Source organism: Vulpes lagopus, chromosome 1 (assembly GCF_018345385.1).
Source record: "Vulpes lagopus strain Blue_001 chromosome 1, ASM1834538v1, whole genome shotgun sequence".
Classification (NCBI taxonomy): Eukaryota; Metazoa; Chordata; class Mammalia; order Carnivora; family Canidae; genus Vulpes; species Vulpes lagopus.
The window spans coordinates 97410707-97433322 of record NC_054824.1 but is presented as its reverse complement, the minus strand read 5'-3'; the positions used below and the strand labels follow the sequence as shown (position 1 = coordinate 97433322).

Below are 22616 nucleotides of genomic sequence, written 5' to 3'. Positions count from 1 at the left end.
GTCAAAGGCTCTTCGAAACACTGCAGTACTTACAGGTACTGGTCTTTCTTCTTTGTTTCTTTATCTTCTTTATTCTAAGAGATTATGTAGACCAGTATTCCATTTGCAGAATTCAAATAGCCTCTGCTCACATATATCATGCCTACTCAAATATTCATGATTCCATTTACATAGGTCCTTCTAGCCTCTTGATTGAAAGCTCAGAAAGTAAAAGATAAGGGGAAGGGGTTTCAAGTATTGGTACTTACTTCTTATACTATATGGTATCCAGGAATACCTATTGTCTTAATTTTTCATGTTTTGTATATCTTAAATATTTCATTATAATTTATAAAAGAGATACAACTACAAAAAATAGCTGTGGGCTACTGAATGGGGAACAGTATAAAAAAGTCAGTAATGTGCTCATCAAAGGATATCACATTTGTTTGATATATATTATGTTTTTGGGACAAGAGAATCACCATCTTTCATTTGGCTCTTTTATTTGGTTATATGTTTTTTTCTGAGCAACACTTATGAACAGGTTTATTTTTACACCTTTGAATTTCAAATTGAGCCTATAAAATAATTTTAGAGATATAGATTCCAACTATTGGCAAATTTGCTTTTAGTTTCATATTAAGAATTACTTCTAAATTATTTAAGTTGATATAGTAAATGACCAAAATATTTTCACTGATTTTGAGTGGGTATATTCATTCATATAGGTAACATAGAGGAAAAAATGCATTAAACAAATAAAATTCTACATATATATTTGAAATTTTCATTATGTCATAAAGTAGAGGTGGAGCCATTATGTAAGTTAAGAGTGGCTTTAACCTTCTACTTTGTATCTCTAATTTCAGTGTTTCTAGGTGTTACCTTAAGAAGCAGCTGCTAGAAGCTACTCCTGAGAAAATTTCACCTCCTGATAGCTGTCTCTAATGAGAGCTGGAGGTGATTTTATCTATTAATAGCCTCTTAAGCATTAGCCACAGGAGGACACTGAGGTAGGGAGGCTAAGCGATAATTACAGGAAATAGACCCAATGATTCAAAAAGTATTTATTGAGAGCCAACCAGGTATCAAATAGGTGCTACAATACAGTGGAACTCTTTGCCTTTCAGGTGTTCCTCAGATTTGGATAAAGAAGGAAAGATCGATCGATTGATTCAATACTTAGTAGGAATTTTTCATACTGTTTCTGATCTCTCAACCTTCATCATATCCGATTCAGAGCCCTATGTCCCTAGTTGTTGGAAGGCACATCTTCCTTGCAGACTTCAAAAGAAGGAAATAGTTGGCTGATCTTTTGATTTTCGGATTTAAAAATCAAGATAAGTGACATCTGCCTAAAAGTTTCCTGTAGTGACTACCCGATTCACTTTTCCATTGCTGTGTATTACATCATCCCAAATTCCGTGGCTTCAAAGAATAATGATTTAGATTTTTCATAGATCTCTGAGTTGATGGACTGGTGGAATGTGCAAGATGACCTCACTCACATGGTGCTTTGTTGCTGGTTGTATGGCCTCAATTGTCTTCCACATAGCCTTTCACCCTCTAGTAGATTAGAGCTGCTTCCCCACACAAGAGTCTCTGGACAGTGTCCCAAGACAGAAAGGCTGCAACTTCAAGTCTTGAGGCCCAGGTTCTGGAACTCTCACAGAACATTCTCTTGGTCAACGCAAGCGATAAGTCCAGTCCAGATTCAGAAAATGGAGAAGTGGGAGTCGCAAAATCACACAGAAGGGGATGTGTACAGGAGCAAAAAATTGCTAGTGCATCTTGCCATCTTTGCAAACAGTCTTTTTTTTTTCTTTTTATTAAAGCGGGCAATCCAATGGCAACGCGGCTGTGCAATATTACTAAGTATGGAGTGATAGTATTACAAAACGTGACCATAGGAAATTGCAATGAAAATCTGGAAACCCTGGAAAAACAGGTATGCCACAGAGGCCATGGGCTGGGCAACTGGAGAAAGTTCGGACTATGTAAGTCTGTTCTTTAAATACCTAATGGTCAATGCGTCTAAAACTCTCATATTAGAAATAACGAAAACTGGTAACTAAAACCACTCTTTTTTTTTTCTGAAGTTGATATCTGTTTGTGAAAAGGGACTACTGGACCTGTTGGTTCAGCAAATTTTAGCAAATGATGATCTATAACAGATTTTAAATAGCCTCATCTTTTTAGACCAATGAAGTGTTGACTGAAAATAGATCACTGACATTTGAGACCAAAGGGAATGTATTTTGATGGTCAACTGAATCAGAATAAAAATAAAGGGGGAGAAAAAAAAAACAACCAAAAAAGACCTTTTGAGGCCTTAATGCTCATCTCAGGGCTTATCTGTGAGCCAGTGAAGTAGGTAATACATATGATTAGATATTTTTTCAATTTTTTCATTAAATTATTTTAACCTAGTGTATACCTAAATGCAAATGCATGGAATGGCTAATATCTGGGGCCAAGGAAGGGGAGGAGAAGGAAACTTTGGTCCTTCTAAGTATAGGGCATGTCAAATACATTATCTTATTTAGTTCTTCTAGAACCTCAGTTATTCTCATAGATAATTATAGTGATTATACTAATTATTGAGCAATTACTGTGTGCCAAATACTGTGTGACACTTTACATGTTATTTTGTCATATTTAATTCTTACAACAACTATATAGTTATTAATGTACCTATTTTATAGATGAGGAAGCTATCTTTGAGAGGTGCAGTGAACCATAGCCAAAAAGGATTTTTATTTTAAAGTACACACTGTATCATGCTGGCTCCCTAATTGCAGATAGACAGAGTTAGGGGTAGAAATGGGGTTGGGAGTGTTGAGTAGAGGTGGATGCTAATGCCATAGTTTGTGCCAACTTCACAAACTAGGGGAAAGGCCTCATGTTATGGAGTCTCACTAACCAGTTTTTGGCTCTCAGCTCTGACACTTTTTTTTTTTTAAAGATTTTATTTATTTATTCATGAGAGACACACAGAGAGAGGCAGAGACATAAGCAGAGGGAGAAGGCTCCCTGTCGGGAGCTCGATGTGGGACTCCATTCCAGGACCCTGGGATCACGACCTGAGCCAATGGCAGATGCTCAACCATTGAGCCACCCAGATGCCCTGCAGCTCTGACACTTTTAATCTGCCATGAACTTTGGGTGAACTCTTTTACCTCTCCAAACCTTTAAACAGGGATGAGGATGCTCCATTCATAGTGTTGTTTTTGTGTATTAAATGTGATAATACCTACAAAACATTCAGGAAAGTGCCTGGCCCAGAGCAGAGACCTAGCTATTGAATGAGAGCTTTCTTCATTTCTGTACATTGATTGAATATTGTTTTCAACTCTTTCCTGTGAATGGCCTGTAACCTTGGCTTGATTTTTGAAATAATGCTGCCATCTAGTGAAAAACTAAGCAACATACACGTGCACATTAACACCTGGTGTTAGCCTCACAACACTAGAGCCAGGGGGCCGGCTGGTACCTGGAGATAGGGTTTAGTGTTTCCCAATCTGCGCTGAAAAGCTGTTTTAACAATTTCTAACTCCCTGCAGACCAATAATTTTGTAAAATGTAGTAAAAATTAATTATTAGGAAAATGGGATGAAAAAAGGTAAAATATAAATCTTTTTTTTTTCCTCTTTTAAAAAAGATTTATTTATTTATTATTGAAGTATCGTTGACACACAGTGTTACATTAATTTCGGGTGTACAAAACAGTGATTAGAACAAGTCTATATGTTGTGCTATGCTCACCCAAGTGTAGCTACCATCTAAATATAAATCACTGAAATGAATCATTGGGTTCACCAGCATACAATTGTTGTGTAAGTTTCTGGCCAGTTACCCTCAGTTTCTGTGCTTGCCTTCCTATGAAGCCTGTAACAAACAGTGAATCAACATTGGCTCATGGATCCCACCTTGAGGAGCACTGATCTACCTATGGCAGCCTGTCTTAGTTCATTAATCCTGGCCCATAGTAAGAGCTGGAAAAACCACCAGCCTGCATGTACTGTGTCTTTTACTCAAGGAGAGAAGCAAACATGAAGAACCAAGTGGATGTTCATGAGATTATCAGCTAAATTCCAGCTTATTCCCAACAATTTCTTGCAAAGTGTTTAGACATAGCTGTATGAAGTTAGGGTTTTTGTTTTTTTCTTAAACAGATAGACAACATCTCATCACAGTCTCTGAATATTTCCAATGAAGCTCAGATTTTAACATCTGATGTCAAGAGAATAACTCCTGACAATGTCACTTCTGCTACTAGAGTGGTTGGGCAGATCTTCAACACATCCAGAAATGCTTCCTTTGAGGTAAAACTCACAAGCTTTTTATAAAGGGGGAGGGGGAGGGAAAAAAAAAGACATGGAAAGAAAGACAAAACTAGAAATCACTTTACTTGGTTCAATAGTAAGTATGAGAGTTATACTACGTGTTGTGGCCCATGTTTCCACCATCAGAGCCCTACAGTCTTACTTAGTTTCTGCTTCTGTGTGCGTCTGCTTCGGTGTTCCTGGGGTTGGGGTAGAGGTTCTGTGAAGGACCTCGCTTTGAGGCCGAATTCAGAAACCTAAGGTTCCTGAAGGACTCAATTTAAAATTTCACCATGTGTTACCTTTATTATCTCTGCTATCTAAAATGACACCTTGAATTTTGAAAAATATCTGCCTCTAGATTACCGTTCTAATGGTGCCACTTGACCCCATAATAATGCTTGATAACGCTGGTGAGGATGGTATCTGACACATGTCTTCTATGATGATTGTTTGCTGCCTTCTTCCTGGCAGGCGAAAGCTGTTGCTGTAGCCACAGTGAGTCAACTTCTAGAAGCCAAAGAAGATGTTTTTCAAAGTGCTGCTGCTGCTACTGACTATGATGATACCTTTGCAACGTAAGCACAATTCCAGTTGGTAAAGAAGACATCACAAAGTGCTAGTTAGTTTCCTGGGTTACAGCATTGAGAAAGATGTCTTGATTTCTCTCATGGATGCACCAACTGGCTGATTCCTGGGAATGCAGACTGAAGCCTTGGCTTTCCACCTTTCCCAGATCACCTGATCTGATCTTCATTGCTTAGACAGAGTGGTACATGTGAACTCCTGGTTCCTGGGGAGGCCACGGCCCAGGAGGTAGAGAGCAACTGGGATGATTCATATTAGAACCTATGTTCCTAGCCTTACCTTGGGTGTGGCCAAAGGTCAACCTGCAGGCACAGTAGGAGCTCTTTCAACTGTTTTCTCAATGTACAGAGCTAAAAATAATAGCATGACTTTGCAGGACACGTTGCCAGCTGCCTGTACACGACTCAGCTAGCCCCAACATCCTGGTGTGTCTTGGTTTAGCTTTCTTTAGCTTTCCCAAGGTTACATTGGAAAAAAAAAAAAAAAGAATCCAACTCTACCTGCCTTCTCTCTTTTTGATTCCTATGTTTGGGCACCTTTTAGTTGTATATTTGTAATAAAACTCATGTGCTTTATTATATAGATCCCTTACTAGGATTCATTATGTTTTTATCTTATATATAGTTTTAAAATTTTTTTAAATTAGGTAAATATACATACTCACCATAGCAAAATAAGAAAATATATAGATGAGCAAAACTTAAAAAATTGTCCCACCTTTTTTAACCTGTTGGTATATATTGTTCCAGGTGTTTTTCTCTGTATGTGTTTTTGTGTTTGTATCATATTACATATTACTGATTTATAGCTGTTTTTTGTCACTTAATACCTTATGAACATCTTTTCAGTATAAATATCCACACATATACATCATAAATTTTAGATACTGCATGAGTGAACTTTTATTTAAGCAATTCCTCCTGAGAGACATTTAGATTGCTTCAAGTCTTTTACTATTTTGAGCAACCAACATTCTTATACATAATCTCTGTTTGTATGGCCCTTAATTTTTAGGAGAAATTCCTAGAAGTAGCTCTCAGTATTCCAATTTTTACAGTGAGCCCTCAATGTAGAAAAAGCACAAAATCATGAAATGGATGGAACATTCAAAAGATTATAATTCTGAAAGATGGTGGTAGAGGTGGTTGTTTCAACAGTTTTACTAGTGTATTTTATGACTTCAGATTTCAGTAGGAGTCTGGGCCCTTCTCACTGGGAGTGTAAAGACTCCCATTTTTCTTGAAGTTGGAGAAGGTAGTGGCCATGGAATTCAGAGTCTCTGTTCAGTGAACATGGAGCTTGAGAGCCAGAGTGGGCTCCCTTTGGAGCTGAAGACTGTGTTTGCAGTCTTGCTAGGGAGAAAGGAGAAGGGTGGATGTTTCTGGTGAGAAAGCTGAGGAGAGAGCAACTATGAGATTCAGCTGAGAAAGTCACACATTATGATACAGATGAAAATACTATCCTGACAATAAGAAATTATGAATTTTACTGGCTTACAACATGGAGAAAAAATTGATTCTGTATGATTTATGTGCAATCTCCAAAGGCTTCAAAGGTGATTAGAGGATGAATAAAAAATTTAAATATGGGACACACTGAAACATGAAATGTTACAATTGCACTCATAGTAATTCCTCCCACTCTGGATTTCTGGTCTGCTTACTTTTCTAATCCTGGTCTGTCAGTTGTCTCTCCCATGTGATCTTATGCATAAGCCCTTGCGGACTCAGGCCTTCATTCATTTAGATAAGGCTGTCACTTCAAGCTCCAACCCCTACATCAGCTCACCAAGCCCTTAGTACTTCTCAGGAGCTGCCAGCAGAGGCGATTCTAATGTTTCTCTCTCCCTGGGGAAGGGAATTGCTTCTCTGGGGAACTCTTCCTTTCCAAACTCTGTCTCCTGAACCTAGGCCTAGATGCAAGGTCTCCTGAGAGACACTGGGCCTTAGTTGCCCATCTTACTTTGGCTGTTCCCTTCTTTCATTTATGATTTTCTGTTTGCATCTCTAAACTACTGGACTCCCCTTCTCCACTCATGGGGAGAAGTGGACAGTGTGAGAGTAAAACAGGAGAGTGACAGGGAGGGAAAAAACCTGCCCAGCTCCAGCTGGCTCAGTTTGTCATAGTGAAGTTTTCTAGCATCTGTCCATCCATTCTCCTGGTCTAAGTTGAGAGGCATCATGGGCAAAGTCTCTGCTGTTAAGGGCATCCTACTACGATCAGTGAATCTAAGACCTCATTTCTCCATTTGACCACTTGTTGCAAAGACTGATTTATCACCCTGAAACTTTGCTGTCAAATTCAGGCTCATAATTGTCTGTTTACCTATCCTTGGAATGTAAAACAGCTTCTCTAATACTGACCACCTTGTATGTTTACATTTCACATTTCTATTGGTATTTTTGTTCTAGTCAGCCTCCTTTGGTTAAAAGATGCTCACTTAAATTATCTTGACCAGCGATTTATTCTAAAGAGGCTTATAGAATCTCATGGGAACTTAAGAACAGTATTATAATATGGTGGTCTTTATGGATCCTGGAGTTGGGAGATGGCAGGGAATCCCAGGCAGCTCTGAAAATCTCCGTTGAGGACTATGTGGGCCTCCCTTCCGGGATAATATGATGGTTATATTGGAGTCAGACAGTCCTAGGTTCAAATCTTAGCATTGCTATTTATAGGTATATGATTTTGGCCAAATTCATTTCTCTTGGAAGAGACTCAGATTCTTCAGTATAATATAGGAATAACTTTTGGGGCTCACTTTAGTAGGATTCTTGTGAGGCTTCACTGAGATAATATATGTGAATCATTTGCATGATACCTGACTTTTATATATTTGGTCTTGAAAAAAAAAGGTTAACAGTTGGTCTTTATAATTAACATGACTTAATAAACTTGTATATTTCATCTTCTAGTTTCTGCTCTCTCATAAATTAACCATTTTCACAACGTTGGAGAAATATAATTAAAAACAAAATCTTTTCTCAACCCAGAAGTGCTCTCCACAAAGACAGTAGAGAAGGAAAACACTTTTCATTGCATAAGTGTTAAACCAGAATGTGATGTGTATCAATCACAGGTAAACACCAAGAGATCGCAGACAGAGAAGAATCTCACCTCTTTATATAGCCAAGCAGATATAATCCATTACATACATGTTTTCAGGTAATCAGTAACTAGCCCTCAATTAAGAGAACCTGACAATGCTGTCACACATAGTTCATATTAAGTTAACCTGGTAACTGAGGTGACCATCTGTGTTAGCTAACTGACTTTATCCAAAGGAAGAACAAACCTCTCATACCTTTGTGACAGGTCGCTTTGCAACTTGGAGCAAGGTACCCACACCCTAAAATTAAGCTCCTACCCTCCACAGGAACTGGGAAATAGGGGCACTAACTCCCTTGATGTTTATATTCCAAAGAGATGGCTTTCATGTCCTTGAGAAAGCCATTCCTGAGTCATTAAGCAGACAAAATGCCAATCTAGTTTAAAAAAAAAATTATATTTCAAAGAGAAGAGAAAGACCTTCTAAAGTTTTTTTCTAAAGTAGATGCTCAAAGGAAAAGGAGGAGAAAGAAATTGCTTCTTTTATTTTCAAAAAATTAAGTCTCTTATTTTAAATTTGTATTTGTCCTTACAATGACAGAATGACCTCTCTGGTCCCCTCTTACCCAGAACTTTCCTGAAATAACTATGGCACTAACCTGAAAATTCTTCAGTGAAAAGAATCTGATTGCTTCTTCCAGTTATTTGTACTGGTCAATGGCCAGCCTCTGCATTGGGTACTCCGAGGCAGACACCCATCTCCAATCTAATCTGTTAGGGCAAGAGCAGGGAAGAATCACATGGTAGAAAAAAATGGCCTTCAAAGTGGCTGTGGCTCCAGCAATGCTTGCTTTCCTTTTCTTTCTTTCTTTCTTTCTTTCTTTCTTTCTTTCTTTCTTTCTTTCTTTCTTTCTTCTTTCTTTCTTTCCTTTCTTCTTTCTTCTTTCTTTCCTTTCCTCTTTTCTTTCCTTCTTTCTTCCTTCCTTCCTTCCTCCCTCTCTCTTCTTTCTTTCTTTCTTTCTTTCTTTCTTTCTTTCTTTCTTTCTTCTTTCTTTTTCTTTTATTTCCTTTTCTTTCTTTCTTTCTTTCTTTCTTTCTTTCTTTCTTTCTTCCTTCCTTCCTTCCTCCCTCTCTTCCTTCTTTCTTTCTTTTTCTTTCTTTCTTTCTTTCTTTCTTTCTTTCTTTCTTTCTTTCTTTCTTCTTTTCTTCTTTCTTCCTCTTTTTACCTCAAATTTATTTATTCATGAGAGACACACAGAGGCAGAGTCATAGGCAGAGGGAGAAGCAGGCTCCCTGGAGGGAGCCCGATGCAGAGCTTGACCCCAGGACCCTGGGATCACAACCTCAGTCAAAGGCAGACACTCAACCCCTGAGCCAACCAGGTGCCCCTAGAGCAACCCTTTCAAAGTGGTTGTGAACTCTGCAGTCATTCCCAGATATCAGTACTTCCTTCCCTTTAGCCTCAAATGCCGAGGGAGTGCCTCTTGCTATCACCAGTGTTTCATGGGGGTATGACCTCTTAGTAGGCGCTCAACAGATATTATTTGGTTGACAAATATATGAAATATGTTCTTAGAAGATGAGAATTTTGTTATGTATTCCTCCTGTGGAAAGCAGCCCTAGAGTATAATTGTTATTAAGTGGGAAATATACAATGTGGATTGCTAAAAATTCAGAAAATGGCGTTATGAAAAGAAAACATTCAAAACAAAGAAGCCAACTCAAATGTTTCCATATAAATGATTATCTATTCTCTTTATAAAAGCAATCTTTAATTATTTTAAAATTTGTCTCTTTAATACGTTAGTTGGGGAAAGGGAAAAATACTTTAGTGGCCAAAATAAAAGATTTAGAATATGGAACAACTACATTTTAATGAAATAACTTCATTTCTGGGAAAACTAGATTGAATCAGTTATCTAAGCTCTCGAGATTTTGTTTGGTCCAGTACAGAAATAGTGCAAATATTTCTTCTAGGAAACAAGGCAAATAAAAAGGTCTTAAGACTTTTCTATGGAGATCACCAAACTGACAGGTTCTCTAACTCGCTCCCATTTTCCATCTAATCTTACCTCTGAAATTATCCAAAGTAGAAAAGAATATCGTGGAAACCTGCAACGTTTAGTTAATAACTGAGGCAGTGAGCTCAGAGCTCTACTCTTGCATGGTTCCAAATGAACTGTTGCCTCTGGAACCAACAGCTAACAGGAGATGCTTTAGACTCCAAGGAGTTTGGGTGAGAGGAAGGAGTTGAATAAGTGGAAATTGGTTCTCATAATTGGAGAAACATGAAGAGCATGTCTGGCCAATGATGGGTAGTAACAGGATCCTTTATATGAAGAACAACACAATAAAGACTATTTCTGTGGGGAAATTGGTCATTCTTGAGTTCCAGTTTGCTGGCATCTGTATACAGAGTATCCTTCAGGGGAGTCAGTCCATTAGAACTTTAGAAAAAGTATGTATAATAAAGCAAGACTCTGGTGAAGAAAATAAATTATTTTAAGTTGATTATGCCAATGTTGTGATCACGAGTTTTATGGTTGAGCTTTTCTATTGGAATGTGGGAGAGAACACACACCTTTGGTTTTATGACAAATCTCTAGAAAATTACATTGTTATGTTTTATTCTACACAGGCTTATTGAGCAAATAGAAATTTACTCCATGTCTTTGGGTAACGAGTCAGTGGTGGAACCTAATGTGGCAGTACAGTCTGTGGCTTTCTCTTCAGAAGGCACTGAGCAGTCTAAAAATGTTCGCTTCTCTGTGAAGAAAGGTGAGCGGTGTGTCTCATGTACTTAAAATAGCGGACAGAATTCTGCTATCAACCATGAATAATGCTCTGTCTATGAAACATGCAGATTTTAAAAATTCTTCTTTTTTCCTTCTCACAGGAACTAGTGATTCTCTCACTTCTGGTTCCACAGTTGTGGAGACAAACGTGGACGCACTTAATCCAGACATGGAGACTGAGCTTCAAATCTTGCTCCAAACCTCAAAAAGTAGGTCTCAAACTTTGTGACATTAAAAAATACATTCATTCAAATTGGGGGTTCCTGGGTGGCTCAGTTTGTAAGCATCTGACTTCAGCTCAGGTCATGATCTCAGGGTCCTGGGATTGAGCTCCAGCATCTGGGTTCCTACTCAGCAGGGAGTCTGCTTGTCCCTCTGTCCACTCATGCACACACACAGGCTTTTTCTCTCTCAAATAAATCAATAAAATCTTTTTTAAAGTACACTCAAATTTATGGAATTAGTATTTTAAAATCCACTGAGCAAGGAATAATATTTACTTTGTTTCATACTGCATAATTTGCATTTGAGTACATTTGAGCTCTGACAAATTATGGTAATCTCGACTCTGCTATTTTAGATGACGGAGAGGATTTCTTTCCTTTTTTTCCTTTTCAAAAATCTTTGGAGCAGAACTGAAATGCTCTGGTCATGGACACGAGTAGGTCTTCTAAGAAAAATCTAGCTAATGCAGGTCAGTTTTACACTTAAAAATATATTAAAAATACTCAGTCATAAACTTTGCCCATATTTACTGATGGCATGGCACTCGTAGACTCAGATTCATCCTATGGACCTGCCTTGGGATATTTTATGTAATTGGCACAGTCATCATCTTGTAGCAACAGATTTTAGTTATCTCCACTAATACAGTGCTCACCATGGGCTTCCTATCATCTTGCATATGGTCCTTCAGAAAATTTTATGTCTAACATGAAATCTTTGTACTTTTCAAAGCCTAAAAAAATGGTTATTTTGACAATAATAGTAAGCAAAGCAAGCACACATAATTATTCTATCCCCAAATAAAAAATCCAATGTGGGGTGCCTGGGTGGCTCAGTTGGTTAAACTTCAGAAGCTTGATGTCACCAACTCAGGTCATGATCTCAGGGTTGTGAGAGCAAGCCCCACATCAGTTCTGTGCTGGCTGGCGCCTGCTTAAGATTCTCTTCCTCTTCCTCTTCCTCAGCCCCTCCCTCACCTAAAAAAAGCCTAAAACTTAAAAAGCAATCCAATGCCAGAAAGTACATATTTTAGAGTTCATAATAGCACTGATAAGGAAGGAGGTCATGATCTGGCATGTTGTGGAATTTTGCTTCCATTTGCTTTGGCTACATACTTTGTGAAACTGGAGATTAAATCTAAGTCTTTTATGTTCTTTTCTGTGCTTTACTTTTAATTTAAAAATATCTCATGCATATAGAAAAGTATGGAAAATAATGCATGCAGCACCCATGTACCCACCAGCAAGTCAATTGATGTCAAATTTTGCTATGTTTGCCTCAGACCTCTTAAAAAAGGAAGATGTTGCAGCTGTACCTGAAGTCCTGTGCCCTATCTTTTCCCATCCCTCCCCCCAGAACTTATATCTTTCTTTAGTTGGTGTGTTTCATTTTTATGGTTGTCTTTAAACTTTTGCTACATATTTATATATCCGTAATAAAATATTCTATTTTGTGGGTTTTAAATATTTACCCAAGTGGTATCATGTTGTATGGAATTCACTTTTTTTAAACTAAACATCTCTTTTGGGAGATTTATTCAGATGTTATCAAGCTTATGAACTTTTGTCTATGTGATAAATATGTTAAAAATATTGTTATGTTCCTTTTATTATTTAAAGTTTTTTTTTAACATTTTATTTATTTATTCATGAGAGACACAGAGAGAGGCAGAGACATAGGCAGAGAGAGAAGCAGGCTCCATGCAGGGAGCCCGATGTGGGACTCAATCCCGGGTCTCCAGGATCACGCCCTGGGCTGAAGGCAGAAGCTCAGCCTCTGAGCCATCCAGGCGTCCCACATATTCCTTTTTTAAAATTTAAATTCAATTATCCAACATATAGTACATACTTAGTTTCAGATGCAGTGTTCAATAATTTATCAGTTGTCTATAACACCCAGTGCTCATCACATCACATGCCCTCCTTAATGCCCATCACCCAGTAACCCCATCCCCACATCCACTTCCCCTTCAGTAACCCTCAGTTTGTTTCCTATAGTTAAGAGTCTCATGGTTTTTCTCCCTCTCTGATGACTTCCCATTCAGCATTCCCTCCCTTCACCTATGATCCTCTGTGCTGTTTCCTATATTCCATACATGAATGAAGCTATATGATAATTGTCTTTCTCTGATTGAGTTATATCACTCAGCAAAATACCCTCCAGTTCCATCCATGTCGATATAAATGGCAAGTATTCCTTTTGCAGCTTGGAGATTCAATGATACGTTAGAATTTCTTCTTCCTTTTCATGTCTTTATTAAACATTCTGATTTTGTACTCTGCGACTTGCCTATTCAAATACTGTGATCATTTCTCTATTGGATTGTAAGTCTTTTCCTTATTGGCCATGTAGTCTCCACACTATGTGCTCTGGACACTAATTATTTGTTGGTTATAAAGTTGCAAATATCTTTCCTCCAGTCTGTAGCTTTATTTTGCTTGGCTTTTGAGGTCTTTTGTCATACCAAAGTTTTAATTTATAGGGCAATCCAATGTATCAGTATTTTCCTTTATAATTGGTACTTTTTAAAAGAAATACTTCTCTGTGTTAAATTCACTACAATAGTTCTTATTTTTCTCCTGCATGTTTTTAGTGTTTGTGTATGCATTTAGGTCTTCAGTGAACGTAGAATTTATATGTTTGGTGAAAGATAGGGATCTAACTTCTTATTCCATATAAATTATCAATCTTTTCAAATGGGCTAAAACACACTGTTAAAAGACAAGGACATAGGACTGAAAGGGACATATTTTATATGATTTTTAGAAACCAAACCCCAGAATTATCTGTATTTTAATTCCCTTTTCCCCTAAAAAGACATAATTGACATATATAAACAAAAATTGTTGGAAATATAGGGACATATTGACACACCATTCTGATAGGGAAAGATTTTAATGCAACTATACCAGAAATTAAAGATCATGTAGACAAAAATAATTAATAAGCTTGACATTCATATACATTTGAGTGTGTGTGTGTGTGTAAATCTGCTTATAGACAGAAAAGAAATAATAAAAATTCTTTTCACATACCCATGAAGTGCTTCACAAACTGACCATTTGTTGCTGACCACATGGTCATTTTCTATTGATCACGTAGAAAAGCTTATGCATTTATAAAATAAAAGTTATGTAAGACATAGTTCCTGACCATGATGCAATAAAACTAGAAATGTACCACAAAAGAATGGCCAAAATTTTATCCAATTAGAAATTTTAAAAAAATTGTTAGAAAGGAAATTAAAGTGTACATTACAAAGTATTTAGAAATTAATGAGAATGAGAATACCACATGTCAACATCTATGGGATGTGGACAAGAAATTATTTAAATTCTTTCTAACATTAAAGTCACAATGATAGTCTCCTGTATTTTGTTCTGCCTGCTTTTAGTGTTTGGAGTAAATTATTTAAATGACTTAAAGTAAAATGTATGTGCTTTAATAAATTTATTAGAAAATAAATGAAATTGTCAAAAATGAACTGAGCATTCAACTAAAGAAGCATAAACATAAAATAAATGTAAAGAAACTAAAAAGAAGGAATTAATAGGAGTGCCTGAGTGGTTCAGTTGGTTAAGCATCTGCCTTCAGTTTGGGTCATAATCTCAGGTCCTGGGATCAAGCCCCACATTGGGCTTTCTGCTCAGCTGTCAGTTGCTTCTCCTTCTCCCTCTCTCTGTGGTATCTCTTGTTCTCACTCTCTCTCAAACAAATAAATAAAATCTTTTTAAGAAGAGAAGGAATTAATAAATGTAATGGGGAAACTTAATAAAATAGAAGTTAACAGGGCAGCCCAGGTGGCTCAGCAGTTTAGCACCGCCTTCAGCCCAGGGCGTGATCCTGGAGACCCGGGATCGAGTCCCACGTCAGGCTCCCTGCATGAAGCCTGCTTCTCCCTCTGCCTGTGTCTCTGCCTCTCTCTCTCTCTCTGTCTCTGTGTGTCTCTGATGAATAAATAAAATATAAAAAAAATAGAAGTTAACAAATGCTAGACTTGATCAACAAAATGAACATCGACTCCATGAAAAGACTTATAAAATAGGCAAGATTCTAACAAATTTTATCAAGTAAAGGGAAAGAGAGAAAGAATATAAATAAGCATCAAGAAGGTATATCTATAAATATGGAGATTAAAAAATTTATAATGGTGAATAGAATTTCATTCTAATAAATCTGAATATCTAGATAAAAATGATTGTTTTCTAATAAGTGACCAAAATACTTTAAGAATGAGAAGAAGGATAAGCAGGGACTTTCATTTTTTTACTTATATATTTCTTTGGATTTGACTTTATTTATTTATTTATTTGTTTATTTATTTATTTATGTATTTATTTGAGAGGGCGTGCTCTCACACATGCATGAGCAGGGGGAGGGACAGACGGAGAGGGAGAGAGAGAATCTCAAGCAGACTCTCCACTGAGCACAGAATCTGACATGGGGTTCTGTTTCATGACCCTGAGACCATGACCTGAGCTAAAGTCAAGAGTCCGATTCTTAACCAACTGAGCTACCTAGGCACCCCTGGATTTGACTTTTCCATCAAGCATGTCATTCTTTTATATATATATAAAACATATATTCTGTTATATATATATATATAACAATAATGAAAAGAAGTCTTACTGCAATTTTAGGGTTAACTTTGTCATCCAATGTTCAGAAGGAACAACTTGGCAAGGCCAATGTGCCATGAAAAGCTCCCTAAAGCAATGTCTTTATGTCTAGATAGAGGATAGAACATGGCTGGCTGTGGAGGATGTTTTAGGGCCTGTCAGGCTCTTGTCTGCCTATCTCTCCAATCACACTAAATAGGCTTGCCTCACTGCTACTGGTATCATATGTAGAGTTTAGAAAATTAATTCAGTTAAAATATATAATTATTATAATTGCTTCTGCCTTAAGTATGGCCATCAGTTGTATAAAGTGTTAGGGGCATTCCTCAGGTCGTTCTGTTTGACAACTGCCATGGCCAGCCTCCATGCAAAACCCTCTGCTATGGCCATGCTTTTCTAGGAAATCTGAGGAGCAACTGACCACTTTTTTCCAATGTCCTGAAGAAATATGTCACAATAGCCTTCCAGTCTTGGGAAAACCCTGTGATCATCATGAAGTAGCAGAGACCAACAATTCAAGAGACGATGGAGAGTATCTGGCTCCATGGAAGCAATCCCTGACATGATGTGAACTCCTAACTCTGTGACTGAATAGACTGGTTTCTGCTCCATCCCTTTTAAGAGGAAACAGGTCTCACAGAGCACTTTCCTAGGCACTGCTGTCTTGATATCCACTCATTGCTGTTTCTTGTCTGATGTCTTATCAGTGGGTGAAGCGGCCCTGGGCTACCTGAGTGTCTTCATTCTGTTTCCCTGCATAGGAAGCAAGATGTTTATTTTATACATGAGATCCTTATAATACCTCTTCGGGGTGGATTAGGTCCAAATTTTTGTTCCCATTTAGAAGGTAAGGAATCTGGACCTCAGGAAAAAAACAGTAATGTAAATGGAATGGCCAGGCACAGGTTACATATGTTAATTACATATTGCAATTAAGTAAAGATTCATCTAGCAAACCATTTTTACTGTACTGTACTCAAATATTAAGCAGCCATGCAGTTAAATGATGACATGGGACTTTGTTTTTTCTTTGCCCTAGGATTCGTTTGTTGATTTTAGTGTTTTTTTCTTCTTTTTTCCCAGGTGACACAAAGTCATGTGGCTTTGTAGTGTATCAAAAGAACAAACTTTTCCAATCAAAAACTTTTAAAACTAAATCAGATTTTAGTCAAAAAATTATCTCAAGCAAAACTGATAAAAATGGAGATCAAGGAACTTCTGTTAACATCGTCTTTAATCCAAGGGTGAGTTTTTCCACCAACAAATAAAATTCAGGCCACTTTTGATTACAAAGCAGGGTTGGTTGGGAAAAGAAATCCACAGGAAAACTCTTTATTTTTAAAAAGTGTTTATTTAGCTCCAGTTAGTTAACATACAGTGTAATATTAGTTTTAGGTGTACAATATATTAATTTCACAGAAAAACTCTTTATTTTTTTTTAATTTTCTTTTTATTTATTTATTTATTTATTTATGATAGTCACACACACAGAGAGAGAGAGAGAGAGAGGCAGAGACACAGGCAGAGGCAGAAGCAGGCTCCATGCACCGGGAGCCCGATGTGGGATTCGATCCCGGGTCTCCAGGATCACGCCCTGGGCCAAAGGCAGGCGCCAAACCGCTGCGCCACCCAGGGATCCCAGAAAAACTCTTTAAAAGAATCTTTGAAGATATTCATTTAAACATTCCCCATGTCCATGTTTTTTGTCAGACTAGCTAAATGCAAAATGAGCTAATTTGAATTTTATATCCTTTTTCTCCCTCTCTAATCTATAACAAAGATGTTGTACTTGGTACATACCTAATAGATTTCTCATATGCTTATCTTATTTGATTTTTTCTACCTGATTAGGCATTTTTAAATAATTGGCTGCAATTGTCTTTTCGATTTATAGTATGACTCAAAAGAATTCCAGCTCTATTCCTATGCCTGTGTCTACTGGAGTTTTTCAAAAAAGGATTGGGACACGAATGGATGTCACAAAATTAAGGCCACTGATGGATTATTGTACTGCCACTGCAACCATACTACTAATTTTGCTGTATTAATGGTGAGGATGTACATAGTAATCTCTTTCCAGATGAGAATTTTCCTTATACATACTTCTGGAATTGTGGTAATTGGAGATAACTTTGGGGCTTAGTTTGCGTGGATACTCAACCTAGACTAAATGGATAAACAGGGAATGGAGTGATAAGACTATAAAAAGGAGGTCCTGGGAAAAGCAAGTAAATAGAGCTTTTTGCAGTATGGTCTCAGGGTGGATGAGGTCGGCACTGCATATTTAATATTGAGAAGGGAGCCCATGTGCAAAAGAGGAGCTCACAGACTATCCAACTAACTCACATGTTGTGAAACTTGAAGTTGTTATAACCAGAGGTAAGGCTGTGTGCTGGGGATTGGTGCAGTACATACTTAACTATGGGTGGGCAGTTTATTTTTTTATTATTTTTTAAAAAGATTTTCTTTACTTATTCATGAGAGACACACATGAAGACACACATGAAGAGGGCAATGCAGGCTCCCTGCAGGGAGCCCGATGTGAGACTCAATCCCAGGATACGGGGATCACGACCTGAGCCAAAGGCAGATGCTCAACCATTGAGCCACCCAGGTGCCCCTGGATGGGCAGTATAAATCATTTACCCAAAGCTTTTTCCATTGGGATAATCTAAGTTGCTAAGTTTGTGCTAGAAGATAAAAGAGGAAAAGCTCTCTAATTCATCCAATTTGTCCCATAGTTCCTTTATGTATTCCTTGTATCGTAAAAATGTTTTCTATGAGCATAATTGACGTCCAGTATTACATTAGTTTCAAGGGTACAATGTAGTGATTTGACAAGTTTCTAGATTGTGCTGTGTTCACCACAGTGTAGCTGCCATCTGTCACCCTACTGCTATTACAGTATCACTGACTGTATTGCTTATGCTGTGCCTTTTAATTCTGTGACTTATTATTCCTGGAAGCCTATATTTCCCATCCCCCTTCACACATTTTGCCCATAGCCCACACCTCTCCCATCTGGCAACCATCAGTTTGTTCTCTGTATTTCTACATCTGATTATGATTTTGTTTGTTTATTCATTTGTTTTTTGTTGTTGTTGTTAGATTTCACATGAGTTAGATCATATGGTATCTTTCTCTGTGTGACTTATTTCCCTTAGCATAATGCCCTCTGAGTCCATCCATGTTGCTGCAAATGGCACAAGCTCATCTTTTTAATAGCTTCATAACCTGTCCTACGTGTACACCACAACTTCGTTATGCATTCGTCTGTCGATGTAGTCCTTATATCTTTTTTTGGAGGGGGAGGGGCAAAGGGACAGTGAGAGAGAGGATCTTAAGTAGGCTCCACCCCCAGCGTGGATCTCACCACCCTGAGATCATGACGTGAGCCGAAATCAAGAGTCGGATGCCTAACTGACAAAGCCACCCAGGTGTCCCTCCTTATATCTTTTAACTTCAAAGCTACCCTGCACAAACAACTGGTAACACTTAGATCTGGTGTACACTTAGATAAGTGTACCTCTGAAAGTTCTTGGGCTGACTCTTCTAGGAGAGGGACTTCTGTTTATTCTATTTCCAGAAGCCTATTATCCTGGTAAAACCAAAAGTGTTAGTTTTTAGGCTTGATGGAATGTTTTCATATGCAGTGGAGTGAAGGGGTGTAATACCTTACACTTATTAATATCATGAAGCTTCCTGAGAAAAGCAGGTGTTTTCATTTCCCAGTGTGATGGAGCCATGTTTGGGAAGCCAGTGGAGATCCGAACATACTGGTACCACATAGAATATCAAATTATAGAACCTCGTTTTGTTTGGTTTGATTTTGTTTTGTTTTGAGAGGGAGACGGGGTAGGGAAGGGCAGAAGGAGAGGGACAGAGAGAATCTTAAGCAGGAACAGGCTCCATTCCCAGTGTGGAGCCTGACACAGGGCTTGATCCCACAACCCTGAGGTCATGAGTTGAGCCAAAATCAAAAGTTGGACACTTAACCGACTGAGCCACCCAGGTGCCCCAATATAGAACCACGTTTTATAAACTTTTTTTAAAATTATTTATTTATGATAGTCACAGAGAGAGAGAGAGAGAGAGGGAGAGAGGGAGAGAGAGGCAGAGACACAGGCGGAGGGAGAAGCAGGCTCCATGCACCAGGAGCCTGATGTGGGATTCGATCCCGGGTCTCCAGGATCGCGCCCTGGGCCAAAGGCAGGCGCCAAACCGCTGCGCCACCCAGGGATCCCTTTTGAGATGACTATAGTTTTCTTATTGATTGAATGATTGATTGATTTTATGACATCTATTTCCTTTTCTTTAATGCACTAGATTTAACTTTCTTTTAGTATCACTTTTTTTGTTTACATTCTACTTAGTTAACATAGTGCGATATTGGTTTCAGGAGTAGAATTTAGTGACTCATCACTTACGTATAATAGCCAGTGCTCATCACAACAAGTGTCCTCCTTAATACCCATCACCCATTTAGCCCATACCTGCCAGCTCCCCTCCATCAACCCTCAGTTTGTTCTCTGTAGTTAAGAGTCTCTTATGGTTTGCCTCCCTCTCTATTTTTTTTACTTCCCCTATTTTCATCTGTTTTGTTTCTTAAATCCACTTATGAGTGAAATCATATGGTATTTGTCTTTCTGTGACTGACTTCTGTTGCTTAGCATAATACACTCTCACTCTATCCATGTCATTACAAATGGCAAGATCTTATTCGTTTTGATGGCTGAGTAATATTCCAGTGTGTGTGTGCGTGTGTGTGTCCCATTTCTTCTTTATGGACATTTGGGCTCTTTCCATAATTTGGCTATTGTTGATAATGCTGCTATAAATATCAGGATTAGTGTACCCATTTGAGTCAGTAAGTTTGTATCCTTTGAGTGAATACCCAGTAGTGCAATTGCTAGATGGTCGGGTAGCTCTATTTTTAACTTTCTGAGAAACCTCTATACTGTTCTCCAGAGTGGCTGCACCAGTTTGTATTCCCACCCACAGTGCAAGAGGGTTCCTCTTTCTCCACTTCCTCACCAACACCTCGTTTCTTGTGTTGTTAATCTTAGCCATCCTGACAACTATGAGGTTACAGTTTTCTTATTTTAAGAATCAAACCTTTCTTATTTTAATTGATTTTATTTTCTAGCATATTACAGAGAGATCTGCTTTCTTTTGTTAATATTTTATTTATTAATTTGACAGAGTGAGCACGAGCTGGGGGCAGGGCAGAGGGAGAAGCAGACACCCTGCTGAGTGGGGAGCCCAACGTGGGGCTCAATCCTAGAACCCTGGGATCATGACCTGAGGCAAAGGCAAATGTTTAACTGACGGAGCCAGCAGCTGCTCTGAGAGATTTGCTTTCTTAATTAGAAAACTGTAAAGATAAAATTTTAACTTTTTTGAGTATCTTTAAGATCATTAGTATCATTCACTAGCTATGTAAAGCCTGGTTGTTATATATATATATTATACATATATATAATATATGTGTATATATATATATAATATGTATAGTATATGTTATATATATCATATATATGTTATATATATTATATATATCATATATGTTATATATATTATATATGTTATATATATATTAAATGATACAGACTACATTGTCATAGTTATTTTTCTTCTTCCTTCTTTCCTTCTTTTCTTTCTTTTCTTCTTTCTTCTCATTAATGTCTGAGTCTGCCTCAGTGCCTACCACTCACACCTGTAATTAGTTTTGGGTTGCCAAATTTTTTAAAAGTCTGATTAGGATTGTATGTAAAGTAGGGGCAGATAGGCTCTAAGTGAATAGATGATTTCTGAAGTCTGATAATCTATGTATGTTCTATTATTCTTTGGTATTTCCTCAGTATACTGGAAATAATGTGAAACTTTTGTTTTTAAAAATGGAATTTGTTTTATTTTTGTTTTCTTCCTATAAGCAAATACATACTTACTGCATAAGATATGAATGTTTATCTGTTGAACAGAAATACACTAATACGGAAAAATATGACATCTTGAATTAAAATAGCAATTCAAATTAAAATATGTTAACAAACTGCTATATATTTGTACAAGAGACATAAATAATATTTGTAGGCATTTATTTTTTTATTTATGATAGTCACAGAGAGAGAGAGAGGCAGAGACACAGGCAGAGGGAGAAGCAGACTCCATGCACCAGGAGCTCGACACAGGATTCGATCCCGGGTCTGGAGGATCGTGCCCTGGGCCAAAGGCAGGCGCTAAACCACTGAGCCACCCAGGGATCCCGTTTTGTAGGCATTTAAAAAAAGATCATCTTTGGAGAAGAGGTAGGATTTCAAGAGATAGGATGGTATGTGTAGCTGGTAGTTAAAAGAAATCTATAGGTTTTTAAATTTTTTAAAATTTATTTATTTATTTATTTATTTTTAAAGATTTTATTTATTTATTCTTGAGAGAGAGAGGCAGAGGCACAGGCAGAGGGAGAAGCAGGCTCCATGCAGGGAGCCTGATGTGGGACTCGATCCCGGGTCTCCAGGATCATGCCCTGGGCCGAAGGCAGGTGCTAAACCGCTGAGCCACCCAGGATGCCCTATAGGTTTTTTCTTTAATGCTTCTATATTACTTTCATGTTATATAAATATTACTTTCTAATTTTTTAAATTATTAAAATAAAGACAGACAAAAATTGTACATATCCTACTCACCCAGGGACCCCCATTCCTACCTCTCCAGATTTCTAAGAGCACATACTCACATGGAATATACTTATCTAGGAATATATACTAAAATACTAGCATAGATATAGATATGTTAGACAAAAACTAGGCCTCTTTTTTTTTAAAAAAAGTTTACAGGATCAATGAACATCTTTCCAAGTCCGCCTCTTTTTTTTTTTTTTTTTATTTATGATAGTCATACAGAGAGAGAGAGGCAGAGACACAGGCAGAGGGAGAAGCAGGCTCCATGCACCGGGAGCCCGACGTGGGATTCGATCCCGGGTCTCCAGGATCGCGCCCTGGGCCAAAGGCAGGCGCCAAACCGCTGCGCCACCC

General features: G+C 37.8%; 1 protein-coding gene across 1 annotated transcript in view; it reads left to right on the top strand.

Annotated features, from left to right (window-relative positions):
• ADGRG7 (adhesion G protein-coupled receptor G7) overlaps positions 1 to 22616 on the top strand; it is a 71159-nt gene that overhangs the window by 21889 nt on the left and 26654 nt on the right. Inside the window, exons 4-10 of the mRNA XM_041752678.1 lie at positions 1818 to 1930; positions 4158 to 4307; positions 4782 to 4885; positions 10582 to 10721; positions 10840 to 10947; positions 16666 to 16826; positions 17477 to 17632. Of these exons, the coding sequence (XP_041608612.1) occupies positions 1818 to 1930; positions 4158 to 4307; positions 4782 to 4885; positions 10582 to 10721; positions 10840 to 10947; positions 16666 to 16826; positions 17477 to 17632 (932 nt within the window). The remainder of the gene's footprint in view (positions 1 to 1817; positions 1931 to 4157; positions 4308 to 4781; positions 4886 to 10581; positions 10722 to 10839; positions 10948 to 16665; positions 16827 to 17476; positions 17633 to 22616) is intronic.